Source organism: Carcharhinus amblyrhynchos, chromosome 1 (assembly GCF_965287045.1).
Source record: "Carcharhinus amblyrhynchos chromosome 1, sCarAmb.v2.hapA, whole genome shotgun sequence".
Taxonomy (NCBI): Eukaryota; Metazoa; Chordata; class Chondrichthyes; order Carcharhiniformes; family Carcharhinidae; genus Carcharhinus; species Carcharhinus amblyrhynchos.
In genome coordinates this window covers 56,762,057-56,786,748 of record NC_137324.1, presented here as the reverse complement: position 1 = coordinate 56,786,748, position 24,692 = coordinate 56,762,057, and the positions used below count along the sequence as shown (strand labels likewise).

Sequence of the window (24,692 nt, the reverse complement as noted above, 5' to 3'; positions counted from 1 at the left end):
TTCTGTTGCAGAAGGACACATCCATTCCTTCATCAAATCAAGACTCATCTTCTCTAGTACCTTTCTATCGAGTATCACATAAAAAACTTATCCAAAGTGCCAGAAATGAACCTCCACAGGCACCTTTTTCCACATACTCATCATCCCTTTCCTCTCCAAACTCTACTGGCCATCCATTGCCTGTGACTGCAAAGACCCCAGCTTACTTATCTCTCCATGGTCTTGTACCACTTTACCTTCTCCTGCTTTACATTCCCGAACAGATCCTACACCCCTGTAAAATTGCACTTCTATCTCCTTACTCCTTCTGCTCCACTACCTGTGGCTATGCTTTATATCATTATGCTCCTAAGCTGTGGAATTCTTCTTGATCCCTCCACCTTGCCACTTTTTTTCACACAACCAAAGCAAAATAGTACGGATATGGATACCTAAAATAAAAACAGAAAATGATGAAAAAAAATTGAGCAGGCCAAGGGACATCTATGAAGAGGAAAACCGAGTTAACTTTTCAGGTTGATGACTTGGAAACAGAACAACTCTCTCAATGCTTTCAAAGGTGTTTTCTTAAATCACAGCAATCACCAATGCTTAGCACCATTCATGTCTCTTCAGATACTGAAGCAATTCATGTCCAAACACAACAAACCTGGACAATATATATCCAGTCTTGGGTTGACACGTGGTAAATAACATTCACACCACACAAGTGTCAGGTAATGACTATCTCTAACAAGGGAGGATCTAACCATTGCCCCTTGATATTCAACGGCATTAGCAATGGTGAATCCCCCCACTATCAACATCCTGGGGTAACCACTGACCAGAAACTGAAGAGGATTAGCCATATACGCAAGGGTTGTTAATGAAGCCCAGTTTGTCACGCAAACTAGCCTCTCATCCATTGACTCTGTCTACACTTCCCGCTGCCTCAGAAAAGCAGTCAGCATAATCAAAGACCCCACGCACCCCATATATAGTCCCTTCCATCTTCTTCCTTCAAGAAAAGATACAAAAGTCTGAAGTGACGTACCACTGACTCAAGAACAACTTCATCCCTGCTGCCTTCAGACTTTTGAATGGACCTACCTTATGTTAAGTTGATCTTTCTCTACACCCTTATTATGACTGTAACACTACATTCTGCACTGTCTCCTCTCCTTCTCTATGTACGGTATGCTTTGTCTGTATAGCGCGCAAGAAACAATGCTTTTCACTGTATACTAATACATATGACAATACAAATCAAATCAAGTATAAATACTGTGGTCACAAGAGCAGGCCATAGGCTAGGAATCCTGCGACAAGCAGCTAAGTGCTTTGCAGTTACTCTTTTGTGTAAATATTGGGGATACTTGTGATGGATTCAAGCATAAAGAGAAAGGTAAATAAATACAGCTGACTACATGCTGAGTAAGAACTATTAAGTTGTTAATCAAAGGAGAGTTAAAAGGACTAGAGTGAACGGAAATTAAACGGAAACAAAGGTTTCCGGAGGGTTTGAAGATATTTCAAAGGCTTTTAAGCTTTCAATGAGGGCTTGGAGATTTGAAATAAATGCTGTGTTAAAACTGTAGGGCTGAGTAAACAGCTGTGGAGAAGGAAATTCCCCACCCTCTGAAAGTGAGTGACTTCTTTCTGACAGGGGACTTGAAAGGGATATTCCCACACCTGCAGCTTCCTAGAGAAAGGAGAATCCTTTCTACTGATTGGATGGCTGTGATGATTTGGAAGCCTTCCAACTGTCCAGGGGACGTAGAGATCAAATTTACCAGGGGAACAAGTCAATGGGTTGGGGGATGGTGGAGTGGGGAGTGTTCCAGTTAGAAACATAGAAATGAGAAGCAGGAGTATGCCATTCGGTCCTTTGAGCCTGCTCTGCCAGACATTTTGATCATGGCTGATCATCGAATTCAATATCCTGATCCCCCCTTCCCCACATATCCCTGGATCCCTTTAGCCCTAAGAGCTATTTCAAATTTCTTTTTGAAATCAGATGTTTTGGCCTCAATTACACTCTGTGGTAGTGAATTCCACACATTCACCACCCCCGGGTGAAGAAATTTCTCCTCACCTCAGTTCTAAAAGGTTTACCGATTATCCTCAAACTATGACCCCTAGATCTGGACTCCCCCAATGTTGGGAACATTCTTTTTGAATCTACCCAGTCTGTTTTTGGGGGAGAGGGGGTCTGTCTTTGAACGTGGAGATCGGGGTGCCTGTCAAAGATCGGGCTAGCTGACGTGATTCCCATGATGCATGAATTTGTATCTATCAAGTGGGTGAGCCCCACCTGACAGGCACTGCCTGCACTGTCGTGGACACTCTGGTTTTCCCACTGCATGGGTACTGCGAGCCAACCTGGGTTAATCACAGCCAATGCTTCAGAGAATTGCTGAAAGATTTGAAAATTGTGCTTCAGCAGTTTCCTTGATAAATCAAAAATCCTATTAATGAGCGATATTATTGCTGAGTAATAATAGAGTTAGCTGTAAAATCCCCCTTTCCCACACAACTAAGATCAGTTAACTGAACAAACAGGGTATTATATCTGCAAATTTGTGATCCATGGGCTCAATTACTCCCATAACAAAGCGACAGAGCCAGTGGGACAACTGCTGATTTTAGTTCTTATTTACTCTGAATTAAACATTTTTGGAAAATCACAGGTGGTCCAAAGGAGAGAGATCAATAGCAGGACGTACTGCCACGATATATACACACATACACACAAAGGGACATCATTTGCAAAGTGAATTAAATGATGTATCTTTGTGACGAAATTTCAAAGAACAAAGCCTTTTTTAAAAAGAATCCAATTCCCATGTTCCCATATTACTTCATTCTCATTGTCTTCAACCAGCTTTACAGACTCACAACTCTTAAGACAAAGGCTTTCCTCTAATGTTTGTACTGGAACTCTGAGAAATTTAGGTTCATCGTTTCTGTGAGGCAAAATTTAGATAAAAAATGGATATCATAAAAAGAACAATTGCAATATGACCAAAATGATTAGCCCTATGTTTGGAAAATCATCCTCTTCATTATAACTTAAATTCTCAATCTTCTCGCTTTAGGTGCACCACATGACAAAGGCATTTTATCAAATTTTCAAGACAGTTCAATGTTCTCTCTGAATTCATGTTGTTTGATGAATTGTGTGCTCATTCAAGTAAAGGATGCCAGTGGCTAGGAATGCGACATGTTTCCAATTTGGGCACCTATAGTGGCAGAAGCTAACAATCCCATATTAGTGATCCAATGTACAATAAAGATTTCTTTGCCTGTACCTTAACACAAAACATGTGAGTCTTGTACAAAATCTCTAATTTCTCACACTAACTATGTTTACATATTCTAAGAATGGCAAATTCAGAGCATATATGAGCTGTGAACTGACAGCCATGGTGGCAAGGGGGAAAGAGAAAACATACAAGATAGGTAGACAGAGACACACAAACACTGTCTAGTCCATCAATCCTGTTTGGATGTGAATGCTGATTTCAGATGTGGAAGGAGAATGTTCTAATGCACTGTATGCTCCTGTTTCAATTTAGAAAATTAGACATGACCTTAAAAATAACTTGCTGGCCTCCCGCTGTTCTCTCAGGTTATGCCATAATGACACTATATGCAGCGTTGTGGAGTTTTCTTTAATTTAGCACTTTAAAAAGAAACCCAAATCCTGTGATATTAATAATGTATGTTATTAATATAAATAATATAACATCAAAGTTCAAGAAGTCTACAAAAAAATCACTGACTTTAAATCTTATAAAGGATATTACATCCAGTTCTCAGTGACATACATTCACAAGGTCACGCATGATTAATCACTGTACAAAATTAGCATCTGGTAACAGTTCATTTCTATTATCATTCAATCTTCCACACATCTTATGTACTGAACTTACTTCATGCAGGCAAGTATACTGGATATGATAGGGAGCGACTTTCTCTTCACCTTTGATTTCAACACTGATTTGCAGTCGAATAGCACCGGAGACTGCAGATTTATCTGTTCTCTTCTCTAGGAAAGAAAACAAGTTAACTTAGGATATTTGTCCTCATAGACATTCATATTAATGAACAGATCACTACAATGCAAAGTTCAGCTGAAAAAGCCACCTTCAAGACCTCCCAACCATGAAATATAACTAAAATATCAAAAGACAATTAAGCCTTGGCCATAGCTTGGACTAAACTAAAAGGCTTGCATGACAATTGAATCTTGATTGATCAGAGGCTCTGATTACTTAATAGCAAATAGACTTTGCGATCTTAAAAGCCAACAGTTCAATATTTCTAGCAGAATGATATCATTGTAGATGGCTTAGCACATCCTGTCTTGATAATTGATGGACTGAAAATTGGGCAGGCTGCATTTCTCTTACCAAACAGTCCCCTCATTTGTCAGGGAAATTCAAAGACAATATCATAGAAATTTTGAAAAAGACATGCAATCCTCAACTATACTCAACTATATGGGCAGAATTTTCTCAAAAAATTTTAAGTGTAAAACAGGCAAGAAAACAGAAGGTTTTCTCACTAGTTTTTTCAGCGAGTTAAGTCACAGTAATTTATGGCACTCCATGCAATACAGAGGACATGATGTGAATCGCGCAAGTAATGGGAGGGCTAGAGTTTCAGCTTGCTCGTGGAGCCAACTCCTGAGCTCGAGAAGTGTCATTGCAGAGGTGCCTCAATCTCTCAGTATACAGTACTGTACACAGTCTACTGGGAGCTCCGTGGCCCACCAGGCCCCCTTCCTCCACTCCAATCATCGTCCTGGCAGATTGCCTGCCACATCACCCTGATCATCGTCCCGAATATCGCCCCCCACACCCCCAATCATGACTTTGGCCAATCACCCTCCCCTCACAATCATGGCCCCAGTCAAAATTGCACTCCCCTGACCCTCAAAATTTCCCAGCTAGTCAACCGCACCCCCCCCAAGAGGCTCCACCCCCTCCCTTGCCATGGCCCTGTTCCCCCTCCCCCAGGTGCTGTCCCATTAGGCCCCATCGCATTACACCCTTAGAGCCCAGTGGGTACTGTCAGGAAGCCAGACTGGCAGTGCCCCATCCCACGGGCACTGCCTGGACTCTGTCCCTGACCACACCAGGGGCTTCAATTGTAAGCAAGTACCATAACGCATTTGCAACCAAACAAAGGAATCCATGGAATATTTCAACACATTTAGAAGTGTTTTAATTTATCTTAATTATTGGACTACGGTAAGAAAGAATATCCTTGCATTTATGTAGCCCCTTTCATGATTCCAAAACATCCACAACATGCTTCATAATCAATTAATTAGTTTTGAACGGTGGTTATTGGTGCAATGTACAGAAGCAACAATACTCCCACTGAATCACAGGCTGCACCATACACAGCTTCAACATGCAAAAGATAGCCAGCTAAAGTATCCTCATAATTCTGAATTTTCCAGGCAGGATTAATTTAAACTCTAACAGATAAAACGGGAATTTTTTTGTTTCTTTTCAGGTGAAACACACAAAAATCTCAACAATGTTCTGAAAGCTTCTCCGTTGGGATGCACCCCAGTTAAATTGAGCTGGAACTCATCCTGGCAAACTAAATAACCAGGGCAGTAGAGAGTACTTTAAACTAATAAGAGGGGTGACAGCGTTCAAGAAAGCGTAAATTAAAAAGCAGCAGACATGTCTAGGCTTTGGAAAGCAACAGTATTTTGGGTAAACACGATCAGTGTGCATCAGGAAGGGAGAGTTTCATATGGAATCAGGCATGAGTGACTTAGGTGACATCAGGGAAACCTAGAGAAAAGTCAAAGTTAAAGGTTTCATATCTGAATTTGCAGACTGACGTTCCTACATCAAATATAGCTGTATTTGCATAATAAGTAACACTCAGCCAGGTACTTCTTTATACAGAGTATAAACCCAGAGTGCCAGTAACCCTGACACTCCACATTGTGTACACATGCAGGAACCCCTGATTGGAGAAGCCAATACTGCCTTAATCTGGGATCTTGTATTCTAAGAGATCCATGTCATGGGTCTCATTAAAGTGATTACACAACACATTTGAAACAAATTAGTTGAATCAATAGAAACTAGCAGGTTTGATGTAATAGCTATTGGGGAGAGACAATTGCAAAGTGACCAAGGTTGAAATAGGCAAAATGTAAAAGCAGAAGGGATTGTTAATTGTATATTAATAGGGTTTAATTGTATGCAGGTGGTGGGCATTAACTGGGGATTAATTTGTGCCCCCATAAATAGAAACAGACAAACTATGCTTTTCCATCTCCACAGGCATTGTGAGACCTGCTATGAACTGGCAGCATTTTTTGTCTTAAAAGTTGTTCGAAGGTTCTCATGCTGAGAACAATAACATTGAGTAAGACGGTTTTATGGCTACAACAGATAAAATTTACTTTGAGAAGAGCACTGTTACCTTAAAAGAATGCAACAAATAGGAGGGGAACATTAGGCTATTCACGTCCCCTCCACCATTCAATGAAATCATGGTTAATCTTCTACGTTAACATCATTTTCCTGCACCATCCCCATTCCCCTTGATATTTTTAATATGTAAAAATCTATACATTTCAGTCTTGAATTTACTCAATGACTGAACCTCCACAGCCCCCAGGACAGAGAATTCCAAAAATTCATCACCCTGTAAAATCCCTTCTTGTCCCAGTCCTAAATAGCCTGCCTGCTCCTTATTCCAAGACCATGTACCCTGGTTCTACACCCTCCAGCCAGAGAACATCCTTCCTGAATGCACCTTGCAAGGCCCTATAACAATTTTGTGCATTTGAATGAGACCATAGGTAGGATTTTACGGCAGCACTCAAGCAAGACTGGAAATTCCTGCCCGAGCTTAACAGATGTTTTCATTGTCCACCCTTCAGCTGCTATGATTCCACGGTGGGTGGGGTGGTAGAATTCTGGCGCACATTCTGTTCTTCTACATTCCAGAGAATAAAGGTCCACTTTAATGTTTCCTCAGAACAATTCCTCCATCTCAGGAATTAATCTGGTGAATGTCCGTTGCACTCCCTTTATAGCAAGTTTTTCTTTCCTTACATAAGGAGAGCAGAACTGTGCACGCACCGAGGCTCTATGTAATTACAGTAAGACATTTTTATTCCTATACTCAAATCCTCTTGTATTAAAGGCCAACATACCATGTATGTTCTTAATTGCTACTGTATCTATATATTAGCTTTCAGTGACTCATGAACAAGGGCACTCAGTCCCACTGAAGTTCAGCATTTACCAGCCTCTCTCCATTTAAGAAATACACTAGGGGCAATTCTGAGACTGTGTTTGTGATCTGTGCAAATGCCTGTGAAGGCTCAAGGTCTGGAAGTTGATCTTCCCCGCCCCTCACAGGCAGTGTCATTAAGTACATGACCTGCTTTGAATTGATCTGAATGTATGTAAATATTATTTATTCGCCCTCTTGCCAGATATTGACCACCACCATATATTGACACTGCGCTGACATGAATCTGTCGTGGTGGTCTCCCTGAAAGATAAGTATAAACCCCAGGGGAGAGGGACTTGGTCAGTCAGTGGCCTGACAATACCCTCTGCACTGTCTCTTGACACTGTCAGGTTGGCACTGACAGGCAAGGTGTCAACTTGGCAGTACCAATCTGTGCCAAAGCACGGGCCGCAGGGGGAGCCTCATGGGGAAGAGGGGATTCATTTAAATGTGGTGGTATCAGGACCAGACAGAGGAGCTGAGAATGCTGGCAATGGCCACTTGGGGGGATGGGTGTTGAGTGGAGGTGGGTGCGGAATCACAGTGGAGATGGGGGGAGCGAGACGAGAGTGATCGGGGCTGGTGGAGGTAAAAGAAGCCAACTCCAATTGGGGGTGTGGAGGGGAACTCCCGACACCTCCATGGTGAGCTGGGGTGAGGTTTATACAGCTTATGATGGACACCCTTTAAAGATGGTATCCCTATCTTTGAGCAGCAAGGTTTTGATGGCATGTTAAGGCCCTGCCCCCTGTACGACAGCCTGAAACATGCCCCTTGACTTTTAGGCAGTGTGCAATAAGGTTTGGAGAGAAAACCAGCCTGTTTGTTTGGAGAGAAACATGCCAACTTTCTCACTGGAAACAACGCTCTGCCATTTTTTGGTAAGGTTTCTGTCTTTCAGATCAATGTGGATAACCTTACATTTGTCCACATTGAAATTACATTTGTCCACATTGAAGTACATCTGTCAAATTTTTGCCTACTTAGTTAGGCTCGCCAGACTGCATTCTCAAAGAATTCTTTAGAAGAATTGATAGGCCTCAATGTGTCAGGCAGCAGACACTGCCCAACACCACTTTATCTCACTGAAAACTTACAGAATGCTGAAAGGCCTGGATAGAGTGGACGTGGGGAAGATGTTTCCATTAATAGGAGAGACTTGGATCCAAGGGCACAGCCTCCACATCAAAATAAAGGGATGGCCCTTTAAAACATAGATGAGGAGGAATTTCTCCAGCCAGAGGGTAGTGAATCTGTGGAATTCCACGCTACAGAAGGCTGTGGAGACCACGTCATTGAGTATATTTGAGACAGAGATAGATAGGTTCTTGATCAGAAAGGGGATCAAAGGTTGTGGGAAAAGGCAGAGAATGAGTTTGAGAAACTTATCAGCCATGATTGAATGGTGGAGCAAATTTGATGGATCAAATGGTCTAATTCTGCTCTTATATTTTATGGTCTTATGGATCATCATTCCTCCAGATTCTTCATGTTCTTCCTATTAAAATGTATCACTTCACACTTTTAAATTAAATTTTACGTGAAACGTGTCTGCCTGCTCCACCAGTCTTAAAATCTATCACTGCTCTCCTCAAAGTTCACAATACTTCTAAGTTCTGTGTCATCTGGAGACACAATAATACTGATCTCCAGTGAACCCCACTACATACCTTCCACGAGTCTGAAAAACAACTGTTCATCCTACACTCTGTTTCCTGTTAGTTATCCTTGCTTTCACTGTCCCTTTTATTTCATGAACATAGAACATTACAGCGCAGTACAGGCCCTTCGGCCTTCGATGTCGCGCCGACCAGTGGAACGAATCTAATGACCCTCTAAACTATTCCAATGTTATCCATATGCCTATCCACTGACCATTTGAACACCCTTAAAGTTGGCGAGTCCACGACTGCTGCAGGCAGGGCATTCCACGCCCTTACTACCCTCTGAGTAAAGAACCTACCTCTGACATCCATCCTATATGGGTCCTTCATGGGTTTTAATTTTGCTGACAAACTGTTATGTGGTACTTTATCAAACATTTTTGGGATGTACATGAATACCATACTACCTACAACATCCTTTTCAGCCCTTAGGAACATAGCTTGTCCCAAATAATTGTGGTATCTTATGAGTCATGATATATAGGCCAGCGTTCTCCCAAAACGAAACTAAGTGCCTAACAGGCGGGGAAATGGGAGAATTTCCCACCCGTTTTTTGGTTATACTTAGTAGAAAAGGGTGTCCCTCGAAAGCTTGTGAGTCTATTATCAAATAAATAGGTTGGACTAAAACCTGGTGTTGTCAGACTTTTTACTGTGTTCAAAGAGTGCCTCAGGGAGATTCATACTGGAAAGTGGGGGCAGGGCTTCATCCCGCTGGTGAGGCCGGCAAAATAGTGCTGATCTGTCAATGCAGAATAGGCACATGTGCACTGGCCTCCCCATCATTGGCTTCTCAATCACCACCTTCTAACTATGTTCCTGAGCCCCCCTCCCTGATTGCCAGCCTACACTCCACCCACCTCAACCCCTGCCACGGCCAGCCCCAATTGCCCAGCCCTGATCCCTCCCTTACATCCCAAGGCCAGCCCTGGCCCACCCCCACCATGGCCAACCCCAAGCTCCCCCTCTCCCCCATGTGCAGTCCCAATCGCCTCCTTCCCTCACCGATTCCATTGCAGAATGTGCAGTGGGTCCCCCCACCACCGAATGCCCCTCTCCCCCCATTAGTCTCGCTACAATTCCCCACTCCACCTAAAATCTTATGATCTCCTAAGAGCAGCTAAAAAAAAGATAAAAACTCACATCGATTTGGTGAATAAACGTCTGGGAAATGCTGCCAAACTCATAGTGAAAGAGAAGGTAGCTGAGACACTGGATGGGCTAAAAATTAATGGCATTAGAACATAAGAAATGGAGGGAGTAGGCCATTTGACCTGTTGAACCTAATCTGCCAATCAATAAAGTCTTGGTTGATCTGACTGTGGCCTTGACTTCATTTCTCTGCCCGCATTCCCAAAACTCCTTTGTGGATCAAAAACCTTTCTAATTCAACCTTGAATATATTCAATGTCCCAGCCTTCAATATTCTCTGGACTAGAGTATTCCAAAGATTAGTGACTCTCAGAGAAGAAATTCCTTCCCGTTTCATTCTTACATGGGAGATCCTTTATTCTGAAATGTGCCCCCTATTTTGAGCTTTCTTGACAAGAGGATTACCCTCTCAGCTTCTACCTTGTCAAACCCTCACAAATTCATGCATTACATAATGAGGAGATATTACAAAGTCTGGCTGTACATAAACGTTAATGGACCAGATTTTCCAATCAGTGGCAATCCTCAGTGCATCACTGCTGACTATAAAAATCATTGCTTGCTTATCTTTTTGTTGACTTCCAGCTGGAGCTTCTGATCTAGCTGAAACAATGAAGCCTTGGTGCATTGATCTGGGAGGGGAGGGGTGAAGAGGAGCAGTACATGTAACTCTTTTAAATGACATCAGCTGCCATATTGAGGTGAGCTCTTAAAGGTCTCAAATCTTTCAATGGGTGGGTGAGTGGAAGGGTGGGTGAATAGGTGACTGAGTGAATGCGTAGTGGGATGGATGTGGTTATTGGATTGGCCATTGGGTAGTCAGATTAGGGGATGGGTAACGGGTCAGGGATGGGTAATTGGGTTGAGAATGGGTTGGTAATGGAATCTGGGTTGCAGGGTGTTGGGGCAGGGGCATGAGGGTATGTGCATCTGGGGTGAGACTGATGGTGGCTTCCAGGTCAGGGGGATGGAGGGTTGTATTGAGTCCAGGGAATGGATTTCTGGGTTGGTGGGGTGGGTAAAATGGTCAAGGGGGTGATTGGAGTGTTGGTTTTATCACTGACTTACATGAGAAATTAAAACGTTCAACAATTCTAAGGTAAATATCCCTGGAAGTAGCACATATCTAGCTCAAATCTCTGACATTGAGACATTTACAGAAAGTCCCAAGCAGCACCAATCAGTCCATGAGCTGTTTAAATTTCCTGGGAAATACAGTGCTGGTTTGCACATCAGCATTTCCTCAGGATCCTGACTCACACCAGCATCTTATGTGCATTGTGTTCCCAATACTGATAATCCTAGCTAAATAAGTCACCAAGGCCGAATCAAAAACATCCAAGGATACTTAGGGATGTCAGGGTGGAATTTGTGAAGCTGCTGACCATAATATTCCAATCCTCCTTCAGAAGAAGTATGGCACCAAAAGGCTGTATAATTGCAGATGTAACAGCCTGGGTCAATAAACTGTGTAAGGATAAACGCAGCAACCACAGGTCAGTCAATATAAACGTGTTGGTGGGAAAGTTTTTAGAAATCACTTTGATAATTGTGATTTAGGAAAGCCAATATGGATTTGTTAAGACCAAATAAGTTGATTACAATCTTTGATTAGGTAACAGAGCGGGTTGATGAGAGTAATGCTGTTGATATAGTCTGTATGGAATTCACAAAATTCAGGCAGCAAGGAGGCACAGTGGTTAGTACTGCTGCCTCACATGCTATGGACCTGGGTTCGATTTCCAGCTTGGGTCACTGTCTGAGAACAGTCTGCACATTCTCCCCGTGTCTCTACGAGGATTTCCGCCAGGTGTTCCGGTTTCCTCCCACAGTCCAAAAGACATGCTGGTTCGATGCACTGGCCATGCTAAATTCTTCCTCAGTTATCCAGACAGGTGCCTGAGTGTGGCGACTAGGGAATTTTCACAGTAACTTTGTTGCAATGTTAATGTAAGCCTTCTTTTGACACTGATAAAACAAACTTTAAAATTAGGAAGTGCCACACAACAGGCAAATCAGCCAAGTTGAGTCCATGGAATAAGAACATAAGAAATAGGAGCAGGAGTAGGCCACCTAGCCCTTTGAGCCTGCCCCGCCATTCAATAAGATCATGGCTGATCTGAAGTGGATCAGTTCCACTTTCCTGCCTTCTCTCCATAACCCTTAATCCCCTTGCCTACCAAAAACCTATCTACCCACGTCTTAAATATATTTAGCGAGGCAGCCTCCACCACTTCAACGGGCAGAGAATTCCAGAGATTCACCACCCTTTGAGTGAATAAACTGTGGTGGCATGTGGCTGAGTGACAGGAAACAGACTGGAGGAAGGTATATAGTGGGATTTCCTCAAGGATCAATATTATGATAATTGCTTTTCTTGATCTTTATTCAGAACCTAGGATATGGCACATAAAGTGTTCCCATTAGCTCTCAGAAGCTCACTGCCAATTCACACTCAACTGAGCATCTTGAACAAGGACAAAACAGTATGCTCAGTGTTACACTCAACTACCCTATGAATGCATTGTTTTCACTTACACTATTGCTTCACAGCATGACATTTTTAAATTTTAATGACGTACGCACTAGAATAACCACACCTCTCTCTTTCTCCACCTTTCACGTTTTTTCCCTGAAGGGTGTATGAATGCTCAGCATTTACCTTGCCTAACAATGCTGTAATTCAGATCATGCATCCTTTGTCAGTCATGAACCCATTCTCCCAACACATCTGATATTTTATTTCTCCAGCCCGACTACAGGCTGCCTGTGACAACCTGATCCCTGACCTCTGCCAATTCTCTAAGCAAACAAGTGCCAGTGGCCTAATGATTTTCACACTTACAATTCCCACATGAGGAGCATTAATTTTCAACTGAACACATCTCAGTTCAGCCACATGAGCTTAACCTCCAGTTCACCCATTCGTACAGCATTCTAATTGGTATTTCTTGATGCTGCTTGTTCACACTGTTTCAAATATCTTTATGTGGCATCAAGCCACAGAGAGGTGGTGCTCAAGTTTCTATGCCAACTTCAAATATTTAGCATGGTGACAGCATGACTGAAATTGTTGGGGGTTGACATGTGAAAATTATCCCATTCCACATTCTTCTTTTACTCACCAAGATTATACCAGACATCCATTTCACCACTTAGTGTCCGAACCTCAATGATAGTTTGTCCCAAGAAATCATCAGATTCTCGTTTTAGCCTCTGTTTAACACGTGATTTAATGTCATCATCCTCATCCCACACTCTTACTTTGATTCGATCAGAGGAATTGTGGCATTCACTGTGAAAGTAAAATAACACCTGTAACTGATGTGCAATAATACCAAAACATTATTTTAAATGTATCTGTTCACAGAACATGGGTATGGCTGGAAGGCCAGCATTTGTTGCTTATCCTTAATAGCCCTTGAACTGAGTACCTTGTTAAGTCATTTCAGAGAACGATTAAGAATCAACCACATTGCAGTGGTCTGGAGTCACATGTAGACCAGACCAGTTATGAGCAGCAGATTTCGTTCCCTGAAGGGCATTAGTGAACCAGATGGGTTATTACAACAAATGATGATGATAGCTTCATGGTTACCATTACTGAGACTAGTTTTCAATTCCAGATTTGTTTTTTTTTATGAATTGAATTTAAATTATACCGATTACCATGGTGGGATTTGAAACCAAAGCATTAGTCCAATGACACTATTACTTCGCCACTGTCTCCGCAATGTGGTACAACATCATCTTTCTGGCTCCTCAGTGAGTTTATACATAGAACCATAGAATCTTATAGTGCAGGAGGCAGCCATTCGGCCCATCAAGTCTGCATCAGCCACAATCCCACTCAGCCCTTATCCCCATAACCCCATGCATTTACCCCTGCTAGACCCCTCACACTAAGGGGTAATTTAGCATGGCCAATCCACCTATTGTGCACATCTTTGGAATGTGGGAAGAAGCTGGAGCACCTGAAGGAAACCCACATGACATGAGGAGAATGTACAAACTCCACAGAGACAGTGCCCCAAACCAGGAATGAATCCGGGTCCTTGGCACTCTAAGGCAGCAGTGCTAACCACTGTGCTACCGTGCCACCCCAAGCTGTCTGTTTCCCCTCCCAGTCTTTTTGTGTCCTCCCTACAGCTCTCATCAGCTAAATTTTACCCACATGCTCCAGCGATAATTGAACTCGTGACTCCTGATTTACAAGACCAGTGCTCTAAGTCCTGAGATATACAGCCAATTTTCTTTCCAGCAAAAAGAAAAGATACACACCCAGCAGCATCCAGGTTCAATAACATGTTAGAGGTCATACCAACCAAAGGATGACTACATTGTTAGGCAAAACTTCCTCAATAAGAGAGGAGAAATTAAACCTAATCATTAACCATCTACTCCCACTGTAAATGCGTGTGAATGCCAGGAAAGGACAGAACTGGGCCTTTTTGCAATGTCTTCCATGGACATTTGGAAGAAGCAGGGCAGGTGCCTTCAAGAGAATAGGTGACAGTGAAGAACTGGTGAGGAAAAAGTGATAACAACTTACAATATCCTCTATGTTGAACTGAGAATTTTTATAGCTTTTGGGATGTAACAAAAAAGTTCTGGTTGTGAGGCAATAAAACAAATTTATGTGAAAATTAACTAGCTACATTAAATTGATTTGACTAAAGATTATTGGATATATCCTTGAAGAGAAAACAATTCTGGGCAATGGGGTAAGAGTTAGAGAATGAAACTAAATGGATAAATCTTTCAAAGAGTTAGCACAGGCACAATGGAATTACTGTCTGTACTCCATTATTTATTATTCATTCATGGGGTATGGGTGTCGCTGTCTAGGCCAGCATTTATTGCCCATCCCTAATTACCCTCAAGAAGGTGGTGTTCAGCTGTCTTCTTGAACCCACACTAATTCCAGGATTTTGACTTAGTGACAGTAAAGATCCAACAAAATATTTCCAAGTCAGGATGGTATGTGGCTTGGAGGGGAACTTTCAGATAATGTCTTTCTAGATGGTAGCAGTTGTGGGTGAAGAAGATGCTGCCTAAGAAGCCTTGGTGAGTTCCTCCTGCCACTCTGTGTCGGTGATGTTAGGTGTAAATATTTGTGGAAGGGGTGCCAAGCAAGCAAGGGCTGTTTAGTCCTGGGTGGTGTCAAACTTCTTGAGTGTTTCTGGAGCTGCACTCATTCTATGATTCAAATTAGTGCCATATTATGGATATGTTGAGAAACTCGGAGGTGCAACTAGGAGGCACAATCATGCACGTAACCCAGGATTTATGAGAATGTTGTGGTTTTAGTGTTACAACAACTAACTGTCCCAAACTACAGACAATTAAGAAAAATAAGATCATCCGTCACCAGGTTTGTGTAAAGTTTAGTTTATTTATTAGTGTCACATCAATACTGCAATGAAGTTACTGTGAAAATCCCCTACTTGTCACACTCTAGTGCCCGTTTGGAATACACTGAGTGAGAATTTAGCATGGCCAATGCACCTAAACAGCATTTCTCTCAAACTGTAGGAGAAAACCCACGCAGATACAGAGAGAACGTGCAGACTTTGCACAGTGACCCAAGTTGGGGATCGAATCCTGGCCCCTGGCGCTGTAAGGCAACACTGCTAATCACCGTGCTGCCCTATGTATGTCTTGAGCACGCTGGAAGAGGCATCTACATTAACTCTGACAATGTGAAGTGAAAAACAAATAAAATCTGAAAAAATTAACAAATTAAAATAACTATAAGAATTGTATATGATATAAGGCAGAAAAAGCCACAGCGATTTCTACCCCCAATCTAGCATGCTCTTCATGACCTCTTCCGACTGCAATCAACATTTCAAAGTTCACGTTTTGCTTTCTCTAACGCAGGTGTCATTAAAGTCCAGAATGGAAGGCATATCAGTTGGGATTTTTAATTAAATGAGATGATAACACAGTGGATCTGACCTTTGCTTGTTTGAGCAAATGCTCCATTACAATGGTGTTGGAATTACACTGCTCCCCCAGGCTCACTAGCAGACTCATGTCATCCAAATGATTTCTAATTTTGATCCAAAATCAGATTGGAAGCTATTAGTAAATCTAAAGGTAAATGTGCATGATTTATATGTCGCACCTTTCCCAAAAAGAAAGAACAAAATTAAAATTTGAGTACATGATAGAACAGTGACTATTAACATGCTGCCATACAATGTGGCAATTATTATAAAGTGAATATAGGCTGAGTGAATCATGCAAAATAAATGCATTGTACCAGACTATTTTTAAGTGCAAGATTATCAAAACATGAACAGCCTATTTTGTGTCAGGCTGCAAGCATCAAAGGAAATGGGAGCTGACAGATATATAGTTGTGCCAAAACAGAGAACAGAAAGTGAAAGCCTAATGCAGATGATACAATTTCCAGAGTCAGGATTCAAAAGCAGAAAATGTATATGTTATCACTGTGATTCGTTAATGTATTCATTTTCCAGCTTCCAAAGCTTCAAGGGTTTGGTATAGCATGTACAACATGCTATAGCAAACATGCTGATAATTTAAACTGCAAATAAGGAAACTAAACTAGGTTCAGGTGAGAATGATGAGACAACAAAAATTGAGAAGTTGATTGAGCTACAGGACATGAGTAGGTTCTGCGGTAAATCAGGATCAGGAAAATAACTGGAACAAGAAAGATGAACAAGCTCTGAAGAACAAATAAAACTCTGAATATTTATTATAGAGCATATCCTTGTAAAGTCAAGAAATGTTCTATATGCTCTGAAGATGGTATCAAAGCACAGAAGTAATGTTAATTTTGACAATGAAGTAGAGCTGACAATATCGGATTGGCTGGTCATATACACCCAGTCTGATTTCCCTTTCCAATAAGCGGTGTGTAATGGTTGATGATTCAAGTGTAATGGATTCAGATCAGTGATGATCTAATTCAACGACTGAATGCATATTCCTGTTTTATGAGCCTTAAGGTGAAGAGTTAAAATTATCCCTGCTATAATCTTTACAGACCCACTTGTAGCAAAGTTCCTAAAGGTAAGCACTGTCTGCCAAAACCTTCCATGAAAACAGACAGCAGCCTACATAATTAGTGTGTTCAGAAGAAACAAATGTAAATGAACTAAGTTATGTCAAATGTTATTATTTATTACTGACATTTTCCAAAGCCCAAAGTACAATCAACTTTTAAAAAATTAGATATAAATGAGATTAATAATAAATAGTAAAATAAACAACATCAAATTTAACTTTTATAGTTCTAAAGCAGAAAACTTACAAATAAAACTTCTCCTCCCACACAGGATTCAGGTTTCCGTAGATAGTCTTTGTTCTCTTCTTGGTTTTGCCAACCTGAACAGTGACATATGGATCACTGGAGCCAGTTTTATCCTTTGCTTGAAGTCCCTGAGCACACACCACTGCAGAAAGTTGGAAATCAAGCTTTAGAATAGTCTAATTGATTGGCAAGTTTTTTTTTAATTTAAGAAATAAAGGCTTAAGAAATAAAGACTAGAATGCCTTCCATGCTTATGGGTTCTCAATGATTTCCCTTTCATAATGTTTAAATCAACTGACTATTATGAGATGGAAGATGCAACCAAGCCAGAGTCCCTGTATTTCGCAACAACCCACTCAGACAACAGTAAACACTCTGAGGGGGGCGGGGGGGGGGGGGGGGGGGGTGGTGGTGTGTGTGTGTGTGTGTGTGTGTGTGTGTGTGTGTGATTTTCAAACAGAGTTCGCTGTCAGAGGGATTGATGTCGCAAGTTTCATACCCACAAAGGATGAGAACCACATTTTAATGTATTTTAGTAGATTTTAATATAATTATTAGGCCTGACCTGTCACATTTTCCCATCTTGGTATATTTTTAAACCTTATAGACGTGACGTTATGTCTGTGAGGCTACATCATGGGGATCCCTCTGGGGGCACAAAGGTGAATAACCCCCCCAGGGGAGAAGGACATGGCTGGGCCTGTGCCAGGTGGCAGTGTTAGAGGCAGACCATAGTGGGAGCCTCATGGGTGTGGAAAGAGTGGTCTCATGTTTGTGTAGGAGGGGGAGGGAACATGCACGGAAGGTGTGAAGAAATCTCTGAGATTTTCCAGCACTGAGATATCCAAATATCTGCAGTATTTTGCTATTATAACATTAATTCTCAAGGACACTTAGGGATGGGCAATGAATTCTGGCCTAGCTACTGATGCCTAAATACTATGCATGACTTTAAAAAAAATTCACAGTGAATAATACTATCAAGTGTGGCCCTTTCCTCAATTAAATTTGTCTTTTTCCATCCACGCTTTGCACACTGACACAAATATATACATTATGCACAAACGTGTGGACAATTCCCCAATGCAAATAGCTAATATCCACAAGTCTCCACATAGAATCACTACCATAGATAACAGTATGTTGCCTCCAGTAATATAACCAAAATTTTATTCAACCCAAGCTCTGTGAAAATGTTTAACGGGTCTCTATTATCATAAACGTCGATTGTACAGCAGCTTGTTAATATCCTTTTGAGAAGTCATGGGTATAATCTCAATCAAGACGTAGTCATCAACCAACCTTGTAACCCCGATTCAAAAACGTCAACTAGATTGATATAACGTAATCTTTTCCAGTAGCCATGTTAAAGCACTTGAATAACCCCTTCTCTGTCTAGGTGATTGTGTGGAGCATCACAAATCAATCCTGCTGGCAACTTGCTTGGGGTATCTGTCAAGCAAATTAACCTTCCTCTATCCATGGGAACAATTCCTGACTCTAGCGACTCATTCAATATGTAAGCAATGGGCTCAGTGATCAGAGTTCCCCTTTTTTTAGACAACTTCTGGTTCTTTAGGAACCTTTTATTGTTTCCAAAATTATACCTGCAACCACTTAGGCATTTACAACTTTATTGTCAACTATACACTATGTTTAATGGCAACTGAACACAACCTAACAGAGGGAACATTAATGGAAATTATCATGTAAAATGTCTACAAATAAAAGACTAGGAGAACTCTCTTGCTCTTCTTTAACCTTTATAGGTCATTTGGGGAGGCAGAAAGCACTTCCATTTTACATCTCACCTGAAAGTTCAAACTGTAGTAATGTACTGAACTGTCAGCCTTGATTTAATGCTCAGCTCTGTAGCTGGGGTTGAACAATGAAAACCAGAATCCAATCAGAATGACAGGAGTGCAAATAAACTACATTCAGCATTTGAAATAGTTCTGAAAGGATGTGGCATATTTCCTCATTAACATTTGTGCATTAAATAATTGTTCTGTGCACTGAGGAAGCGCATAGCTGATAATAAGATGGGAAGTAATGAAGATTATCTGATTTTTTTCGTCCATTAGTTAGTGAATGGACAATGTCACTTGGACAAAAGCAAATTAATTAAGGAAAGCCACCATTAACTTGTTAAAGGTAAGTTTAATTGAGCTTTTGATGAGGTAACAGAGTGGATCAATTGGGTATGGCAAGATACATGGACTTCTACAAAGCATTTGATGAAGTGCCATGTAACAGGCTTGTCAAGGAAGATAAAGTTCATGGAATAAAAGGAACTGTGGCAGAATAGATATAAAGTTGGTTGAATGACATGAACAGAGAGAAATTACGAACAGATATTTTTCACACTGGAGAAAGGTATGCAGTGGGCTTCCTCAGAGGCTCACTGCTGTTTCTGATTTATATTCACGACTGAGGCTTGCATGGGCAATGCAGAAATCCAAAATTTGAACATGACACAAACTTGGAAGTATTATGAACTCTAAGGAGTATAGTGAAGAAGAAGAAGAAGACAGTGATGATGTTGTATAAATAGACTGGTAGATTAGCTTCAATGCAGGAGCAAAGTGACCTGGGGTATATGTGTGCATAAGAACATAAGAAATAGGAGCAGGAGTAGGCCATCTGGCCCCTCGAGCCTGCCCCGCCATTCAATAAGATCATGGCTGATCTGTCGTGGCTCAGTTCCACATTCCCACCCTCTCCCCATAACCCTTAATCCCCTTGCCTATCAAAAACCCATCAACCCGCTTCTTAAAAATATTTAGCGAGGTAGCCTCCGCCACTTCAACAGGCAGAGAATTCCAGAGCTTTACCACCCTTTGAGTGAAGAAGTTCTTCCTCAACTCCGTTCTAAACCGCCCCCCCTTTATCTTGAGGCTGTGCCCCCTAGTCCTACTGTCCTTTCTGAGCGGGAAGAGTCTCTCCACCTCTATCCTATTCATCATCTTATACGTCTCAATGAGATCTCCCCTCATTCTTCTAAACTCTAACGAGTACAAGCCCAGTTTATTCAGCCTCTCCTCATAGCTCAATCCCCTCAACTCCGGCATCAGCCTAGTAAACCTCCTCTGCACTCCCTCCAAGGCCAAAATATCCTTGCGTAAGTGCGGCGCCCAAAACTGCACACAGTACTCCAGCTGCAGCCTCACCAATGCCCTATACAGCCGCAGCAAGACCTCCCTACTTTTATATTCAATCCCCCTTGCGATGAAGGCCAGCATCCCATTCGCCTTCCTGACCACCTGCTGCACCTGCAAGCTGGGTTTTTGCGACTCATGCACAAGGACCCCGAGGTCCCCCTGCACCGTCACCTGCTGCAGTTTTTCTCCACGTAAGTAATAATCCTTCCTACCATTATTCCTACCAAAGTGGACCACCTCGCACTTGCCAACATTAAATTGTTGTTGAAGATGTTGAAGTTGTTGAAGATGGCAGGACAGGTTGAAAAAGTGAACCAGAATACAGGATCCTGGATTTTATACATAAAGGCACGAAAAGTAAGGAATCTTTATAAAACAGTGGTTCTGCCTCAACTGGAGTATTGTGTTCAATTCTGATTACCAGAGGATGTTGACTGATTTCAAGAGGATGTGAAGGCATTGCAGGAATTGCTGAAAAAGTATAAGAGAATGATTTCAGAAATGAGAGACTTCAGATACATTTCTTTCCCTTATTCTTTCATGGGATGTCTCCCTAATTGTCCTTGAGTTGAGCAGAATAACAGATACCCTTCCCTAAAAGATACTTGTGAACCAGATGTGTTTTTATGACAACTGATGATGGCTTCATGGTCACCATCAATAAGACTAGCTTTTAATTCCACATTTTATTGATTTATTTAAATTCCACCAGCTACCATGATGGGATTTGAATCTGTGCTGCCAGAAGATTAGCCTGGGCCTCCAGATTACTAATGCAGTGACGTTACCACTACGGCACCCATGCACAGATTGCAGAAGCTGAAAAATTACTAAATTTCCATTCCTGTCATAATTGTACAGCAAGAAAAGTTTGTTATTTTGCATATGCGAGGCTAAAAAAACACATTAGGCTAATTTCCTTTTACAAATGAAAACTATTAAATCAGAAAGTCAATTCTAAAAATTTTCACATGCAGAAAATTTGCCTTCCTACCATGATCCTCATTAGAAAAGAGAAGATTAAGAGAGATTTGCTAATGGTATTCAAAATTAGGAGAGGTCTGGGTAGAGAATATAGGGAGAAATTGTTCTCATTGGTGGAAGAGTCAAGAATCAAAACTTTTTATGCAGTGAGTGGTTAGATTCTGAAATGCACTGCCTGAGAGTCTGATGGAAGCTGATACAAAAGTGGCTTTCAGTGAGGAATGAAATAATTATCTGAATAGAAAATAATTCCAAGACTACAGGTGAACAAGACTCGCTGGGTTGCTCATGCAGTGAGCCAGTATGGAAGTGATGGTCCAAATGGCCTCCTGTGCTCTATTATGTGCAATTCTAAGATGTGCGAAGCTGATTATTATCACAGGATTATAGCAGTTACGTCATGGGGAAACTTTCCAACCAGTAAGCAGTACATCATTGCCAGGCATCAAGGCACTGAAGATTTAAACAAAATCTTCAGAATCTTCCAGAATTTCTAGCTTTTATTTGAAACCACTGGAGAAATGCATCACCGGCAAAATATTTGTTGTTTACACATCCTAGTCCATCAAATATAAGTCATTGATAACTTTTATACTGTACCAGTTATAGTAATCTTCGCAGACCATTTAGATGTGCCATCAAGTACACTTTGTTTGATGGTCTTCATCTGCTGCGCATGTGTAACTTTTATCACTCCAAAGACATCTCGGATCAGCTCAAAGATTTCTGGCTTGTTTCGTTCTCGGATCTTCATCCTATCTTTCATTGCCATGATAATATTTTGTGTTCTGTCTTCAGCACCATGTTTGGAGCTTTTCTCAGCTGCGCCTATTTACAGGAAAAATTGCTGCAAACTGTTACAATTAATATGCAGAAGTGGTTGTGAAAAAATAATATTAAATTTTCTTTCTTGTGATGATTGTACAGTTAGAAAAGTTTGTCATTTTGTATAGTCAAGCTGGGATAATTACATTCGGCTTTTGTTTTTACAGTGTGTAAAGTACAGAATCAGGAAGTAACTCTATTCTAAACTTTTCTCCTGGTGTAGCAGAGATTTATCTTCCTGACATAATTTTCCATGTTGCTTTTGTTTTTTGGAACATTTCTACAAATGCTTTCAGCTTGTTACCCGGTACATACAAGGAAAGAATGGACTAGGAATGGCAACATGCATCTATGCAGTACCTTTAATGGAGAAGACTTGGGTTTGGAAGGTCAGTTCAGTGTAAAATAATTTTCAGAAGTTATGAACTGTCTGATTCAGCCTGTGGCAGTGGACAGGGAGGAGGATGATATCAGTACCAGGGCAATGAAATTTTGGTTGGTGATGGTGGTTTTTATCTTCCCAATGGTCAAATGGAATAAGCTGCAGCTTATACACAAGACTGGGGCTGCTAATGTTTTTGCAATGCAGGCCAGGAGATTCTTGCATCGGCCAATTCGTGGGGTTCACGCAATGCTATGTGTTCCTTTTGCGTCTCCCAGCGCTGGATTTCTGGCAGCGTCTGCTCCGCACCGGAAATTGATTGGGAGGTGCAAGACCGTTTACACGGTCATTCTAATATAATTTAAATATGATTATCAGGCCCGGGGCTGAAGTCTCTGAGCCCACTAGAATCTCCCACCTCGCCAGAGTGGTTCACTCCAGCGGGGATTACAGCAGCTCCCCACTTGCAAGGGATCAGTGGCCCAACTCTGCTGGAGTGAAGGGGAGGATAATTGGGCCCACAGAGGGTTGGGCAGGGAGAGTAGGATGCCCCAGATATTGACACCCTGGCAGTGCCAGCCTGTGCTTCAAACACCCCAAGGGGCAAAGTCCCAATGCCGAGGGGGCACCTTGGCTCTGCCCATCAGGCATGGGGCAGGGCCAAGGGAGACTGGGTTTGATGGGGGCTGTGTCAACGATCAGGGGCAGGCCTGCAGGGGTGGGAGGGTCAATGATCAGGCATGGGTGGGCGGGGGGGGGGAGAGAAACGGGGTGAACAGCCGGAGTTGTGCAGATTGCGGGCAATCGAACTGGCCAGCAATTGAGAGGCCGTCAGTGAGGGGCCACTGCACATGTGCCAATCCTGGCACATGCAGCGCTGATCTCAGCCTTTCCAATGGGGATAGGCCCCCCTCCTTCCTGAAATTTAATGATATTCATGCTGGTGGCCTCTGCAGTGCAGAGTGTGGGAGATTTTTCTCTGAACCCCCACTGAAAATTCCAGCATGAATTACTCCAGTTTTCAAGCAAATTCGACACTTAGAATTTTTTTGGGGACAATTCCGACCCGAAATCTAACAATATAAATGCAGCAAAACGGCTCGAAAGGGGTGGTGGAAAAGGAGAACCTGACAACATCTGTATGCCTGTAAATGCTGCCCTCAGATCTTTGGATGATGTCACCAAATGACAGCTGGGTAGATGAGAAGGGGAGAAGGCCTAGGATAGATAACTGGGGAATAGCTGGAGGAAACGGTATGACAGTGAGAAGATAAACCATTGATTGCAGCAGGCGGTTTGGCTACAATCAGATCGGTAAGTTGCAGCACTGAGCAAGGGCAATCCCACCAAGCTGGACAAAGGAAGAGGAACAGAGTGCATGTCCAGGTCTGTAGGGAGTTGAGGATGAGGGGAATATTGCAACATTGTCACAGTCACAAAGGACTGACTCAGCAGAGCTCCAATTCTGGAGATTGCTGGACTGCAAATTAAAGTGATGAATGGAAACATAGTACAAAACAAGTAAACACTCGGGAAACAGACTTACGTTGTAAACAGTCAGCATTTAGTAGGTCTTGGCACTTTTCATGACATTTTACCCCACACTCAGTGCACCGCATTCCCTGACGAGCAATGCCCCATAGTAATCCCTCACATTCATAGCAGTATGTAGGCGTGGTGGCAGTCCAGACCTCAAAATTGTGCGGTGTGGTACAAGAGATAGGGTAGATTAAGGCTTGGAGGGTCTTCTTATAAACATGGTTTTTCTGAAAAGACAAATGCAAACATTATTAAAAATTTGCATGATTCTCCTGGCAACTTTTCCTGTTCTAAATTCCTATACTCATATTAGCAATGCCAACTGCCTACCTACACTTGTCATGTTGTAATTGCACTCTTGTAAAGAAAGCGCTGCAGAGGTGTCACTGATGAGAGGGTGTTTATCCTCTGAGGAAAACCCTCTCTGGCTGAAT

General features: G+C 41.9%; 1 protein-coding gene across 9 annotated transcripts in view; it reads right to left on the bottom strand.

The window, feature by feature from the left end:
• Nucleotides 1-24,692, bottom strand: part of LOC145340852 (protein unc-13 homolog B-like) — a 580,250-nt gene that overhangs the window by 111,863 nt on the left and 443,695 nt on the right. For all 9 annotated transcript variants that reach the window (XM_080185311.1, XM_080185327.1, XM_080185336.1 and 6 more), the window contains 5 exons: nt 24,266-24,485; nt 22,113-22,340; nt 17,368-17,509; nt 13,205-13,374; nt 3,915-4,030 (listed from right to left, as the gene is read on the bottom strand). In XM_080185311.1, the coding sequence (XP_080041437.1) occupies nt 3,915-4,030; nt 13,205-13,374; nt 17,368-17,509; nt 22,113-22,340; nt 24,266-24,485 (876 nt within the window). The remainder of the gene's footprint in view (nt 1-3,914; nt 4,031-13,204; nt 13,375-17,367; nt 17,510-22,112; nt 22,341-24,265; nt 24,486-24,692) is intronic.